This window comes from Phragmites australis, chromosome 1 (assembly GCF_958298935.1).
Source record: "Phragmites australis chromosome 1, lpPhrAust1.1, whole genome shotgun sequence".
NCBI lineage: Eukaryota > Viridiplantae > Streptophyta > Magnoliopsida > Poales > Poaceae > Phragmites > Phragmites australis.
Window position 1 is genome coordinate 41,061,258 of NC_084921.1, and position 4,759 is coordinate 41,066,016.

The 4,759-nt window shown below is 56.4% G+C and overlaps 1 protein-coding gene across 1 annotated transcript; it reads right to left on the reverse strand.

Moving 5' to 3' along the window:
• Nucleotides 1-305: 305 nt before the first annotated feature.
• Nucleotides 306-4,342, reverse strand: LOC133919412 (brassinosteroid LRR receptor kinase BRI1-like). The gene has a single exon (XM_062363799.1). The coding sequence runs from the start codon at nucleotides 4,081-4,083 to the stop codon at nucleotides 721-723; it is 3,363 nt and encodes a 1,120-aa protein (XP_062219783.1). The 5' UTR covers nucleotides 4,084-4,342; the 3' UTR covers nucleotides 306-720.
• Nucleotides 4,343-4,759: the final 417 nt, after the last annotated feature.

Here is a 4,759-nt window from a genome sequence, read left to right on the forward strand (position 1 = left end):
CAGAAAATTTAAAGGAAGTGTTGGTGCAGCGTGAGTGCGTCTTCTTGTGGGTGTGTGTAACTGCGCCTGCCTGACCCTACACTAGCAAAGCCATGCGTTACCTCACATGGAAACAGGAGCGGTGTCAGCTTCTTGACTGGCCCCCCTTTGGTGGAGGTGGGTCTTTTGCTGTTCATCTTGGCCAGTGTCCTCTTGCACTTCACCCCCTTACTTCCCATAGCCATGGTGCTTCACTGTTTCTCAGATTTGGATGCTGTTTCCTTGCATGCTTGATGGCTCAAAGGCACTCTGCTGCATCTCCAATATTGTTGATGCATTTTGATGTACTGATGTACATTGAGTACGACTTATTTACAACACTGTTAAACCGCAAGAGGGTAAAATTTGACAGTGAGAAATGGACCAAGTGGATTTTGCACCGAAGAAAATTCACCATTTATATATGTACATACAAAGCTCTCTTCCTGAAGTGTGATGAGAAGAGATGAACAAAGGTGGAAAAAAGAAATGAAAATAGGCCTACTCCCATAGGTACATAACAACTGCTGACGAAGGTACGAGGGAAAACTTTTGTCTTGTACCATCAGAAGGGAATGCTAAGCTCACGAAGAAACTTCAAATGGTATCACCTGACGAACTGATTCCTACGGGCATTTTGCCTCTAGCGGGCGGTGTAGCTGCGGCTCACCGTGGGCAGTTTCTTGCGTGTTGGTGGTCGCTCTAATCCTTCTCCTCCTTCTCTTCCTTTAGGGTCATCTCCACGACCCCGAAACCTCCATCATCGATCAATCCCGTGCATGCCGACGAGGTCTTTGAGTCGACCGTTGATCCGACCTGGATCTCCTTGAACATTGTCATAACCTTTAGCATTGTTGGCCGCTTCGATGGCCTGTCATCCAAGCAAGCACAAGCAATTTTCAAGTGCTCCAGCAGCTCAAGCTCCAGGGTTGGATCCTCCTTTAGCAGCTCAGGATCAAACACATCGGTGATCTTCAACTTTGTGTGCTGCTTGACCCATCCTACAAGATTATTGTCCTCGCCGAAGTCTGTTGAGTCCGTCGGAGGTTTCCCGGTGAGTAGCTCAAGCAATACAACACCATAGCTGTACACGTCACCCTTGGTGGTGCATCGGAAGCTCTGGTAGTACTCGGGTGGCACATACCCCGGCGTGCCGGCAAGAGTGGACACGCTCAGGTGTGTGTCCACCACACTCATCATCCTCGCCATACCAAAATCAGATACCCTTGCTTCCAAACTCTCATCAATCAGCACATTGCTTGACTTCATGTCTCGGTGGATGATGTGTGGAATGCAGTTGTGGTGGAGGAATGCCAATCCCCTTGCAGCCCCGATTGCGATCTTTCGCCTTTCTGTCCAATTCAGCTTCATCCCGGTCTTTTTGCGGTCGTGTAACACATCCTCCAGGCTGCCAAACTTCATGTAATCATACACCAACAGCCGCTCATCACCAACCTTGCAGTAGCCAAGGAGAGGAACAAGGTTGCGGTGTTTGATCTTGCCAATGGTCTCCATTTCTGCAGTAAACTCCCGATCACCCTGGCCACTCACGTGTATTAGCTTCTTGATTGCGACAATCCTCCCATCCTTGAGCTGGGCCTTGTAGACATCCCCAAAGCCACCAGAGCCGATTAGGCTATCATTGTGGAAGCCATTTGTGGCCTCAACAAGATCACCCAAGGTGAGTTTCTGCAGTGGCTTCTCGAATGCAGCAAGGTTGATGCTGCGGGCATTCGTACCGGAAAGTCTCCAATTGGAATTCATAGTACCAGAATGTGAGCAGCTATCAATGTATATGTCACGGGAGCTACTTGCCTCTTCATTCTTCTGCTTCCGCTTCTTGCTCTCTATGGCTATGATGACAATTCCGAATATACAGAACAGGGAGAACAAGAGTCCCATAGCAACACTACCCGCGAGTGATGCCTGCTTCCGGTGTGATTGGTGATCGTCGGAAGCACTTGGCCCAGCATTGTGGTCGCATGCCGGCAGCGGGAAGCCACAAAGACCAGAGTTATTCTCATACTGGCTCTTGGGGAATGTAGCAAGTGAACCGAGCTCCGGAATCGACCCATTCAGCAGATTATTGGACAGGTTGATCTCAGACAAGGACAGTAAGGAGAAAGAGCCAGGTATAGGCCCTTCCAACTGGTTGTGCGACAGGTCGAGTACCGCAAGCTTCTTGGCACCGGCTAGTTCTGGTGGGATGACGCCAGACAGTAGGTTGTGCCCAAGATTCATGATCATGAGGTAGTACATGTTCCCAAGCTCCTTCGGGATCTCTGAATCAAGCTGATTAAATGACAAATCCAGGAATATCATGGATCCATTCTTATTGAAGGTATACTCCGTGCTCCCCATGTACATCCGAGTGAAGTTGCACAACTTCTTGCTCGGCATCCGGCTGAGGTCTTCCGATCGGATGCTGGTGAATTCTAGCAAGCTCCCCTTGCCGCGACACTCGCTGCTCAGCTCGTCGTTGCGAAGATACACATACGGCCGCCCAATGACGAGGCCGACGGTCATCTTCCCAGAATGCTTTGCCAGCTCCGCCGGTATCGACCCATTGAGCTGATTGCTGTTCAAGTCCAGCCAAACCAAGCTCTGACAGTCCCCAAGCTCCGATGGTATTGGCCCCGAGAAGGAATTGTTGCTGAGCTTTAAGATGGCCAAGTTGCTGAGCTGCCCGAGCCACGACGGGATGGGCCCGGACAGCCGGTTGCTCGCCAAGGATATCCAATTCAGCTGCTTGCACTTCGCCAGTTCCGGCGGGATGCTGCCAGTGAGTCCGTTGTAGTCGAGGATGAGATGCTCGAGCTTCTGCATGCTTGACAGGGACGCCGGTATCTCGCCCTCCAGCTCGTTCTGCCACAGGATGAGGTCCCGGAGCTCGCCGAGCGCGCCGAGGGATGCAGATAGGGACCCGTTGATGTTATTGAGGCTGAGGTCGAGAGATTCGAGCCTGGTGCAATTGGAGATTGACTCCGGGATGGAGCCGGTGAGGTAGTTGTTCTGGAGGTACAGCATGCGGAGGCTGGAGTTGGGGTCTTGGCAGATGGACGAAGGGATGGTGCCGGAGAAGTGGTTGGAGCTGAGGTCGAGCACATCGAGCTCCGGCAGCGCGGCCACGGAAGCCGGGATGATGCCGTTGAAGTGGTTGAAGGAGAGGGAGAGCACCTTGAGCTGTTGCAGCCCGGTGAAAGCGTCGCCGGGGAGCTCGTTGGAGAAGTTGTTGTTGGACAGGTTGAGCATGGTGAGCGACGTGAGGCCGGCGACGTCCGGCGGGAACGCACCGACGAGGTGGTTGCCTGAGAGGTTAAGCGTCCTCAAGGCACGGCAGTTGGATAGGGACCCGCCGGCCACCTCGCCGGCGATGAGGTTACCGGAGAGGTCGAGGTACTCCAGCCCAGAGCAGTTGGTGAACTCCGTGAACCCGCCAGAGATCTTGTTTCCGGAGAGGTCCAGCCACCGGACTGACCCCACACCGGCACCCAGCATCCACCGGAGGTCTCCGTCGCTGGAGATCTTGTTGTTGGACAAGTCAAGAGCGTCTAGCCCGGCAAATCCCGAGCCGCCACCGCCGCCAGACTTCACACCAACCCCATCGCCGGAGAGGTTCAGGGTTCTCAGCCCGCCGCAGACGGCGGCCAGAGCCTCCACGTCGGCGACGGAGCCCCGGAGCCCAGCATTCCCGGACAGGTCCAGCGTCTGCAGCTTGCTCCCGCACCTGGCGCCCCCCGCCACGGCCAGCGCGCCGCTGACGTTGGCGCCGCGGAGGCTGAGCACCTCAAGGCTGCCCAGCTGCAGCAGGGTGCCCGCGACGGCGCGGAAGTCGGCATTGAGCGAGACGCCGGCGAGCGACAGCGACGTGAGCCTCCCGCCCCTGCAGCCCGCGCCGGGGAACCTGCACGCGCCTTCGGCGGCGCTCCACCCTCGGAGCTCCGGATGGCTCGGCACCGCCGCCTTGAACTGCTCCAGCATCTGGGCGTCGTCGTCGGCGGCGGCGGCGGAAACCGCTACGACGACGAACAGCGAAACTACCGTCACCAACCCCAAAGATTCCATGAGCTAGCACACTATCTTAAAACCATTAAAGAAGCGGGTCGCGGAAGGTGGAGGAGCCGACGAGATAGGAGGAGAGAGAGGAGGGGGAGGGGAGAGTGGGGGAAGGAGGGAGTGAGCAAGAGATGGGCAGCTAGAGAGAGAAGCAGCAGGAAGAAAGAAGCAGCGTAGAGAGAGGAGACGAGGGAGCAAATTAACAGCTGTAGGTGAGGGAAGGGAGTGGCGGTGGGGTCACGTCACATGGCATGTGCCCCGCGGCCCGCGCTGTCCTCATCGCGAATCGGAGCCCTAATTAACCCGAGGCCGAGGCCGATTAGTATTCTAAACCACGGCGCTTATCCACTGCCCACGGCGAGGTAGCCCGATCCGATCCGACGGCCCGGGCCGCCCCGATCGGGGGCAGGCGGTGCTCTGCTCGAGGCGAGGTCACGTGCCGGCGGGGTCGGCAATCCGCGCGCGTTGAGCGCCCATGGGCAGTTCCGGGATTTCGCGGTCGCGGTCCGAGCGTGCGGGATCCCTGGCGGGCGTGGACGCGTGGGCCGCGTTGCTTCGCCAAGGGTTTTTGTCTTTAACTCCGTAGGAGTAGTGGGCTGGCCGGTAGATCCGATCCGGCCGGGCGAAGCCTGCGTGCGTGCGTGTGCCGTGCCACCTTTCCGGTGTGAGGCTGTGTGCTATGATG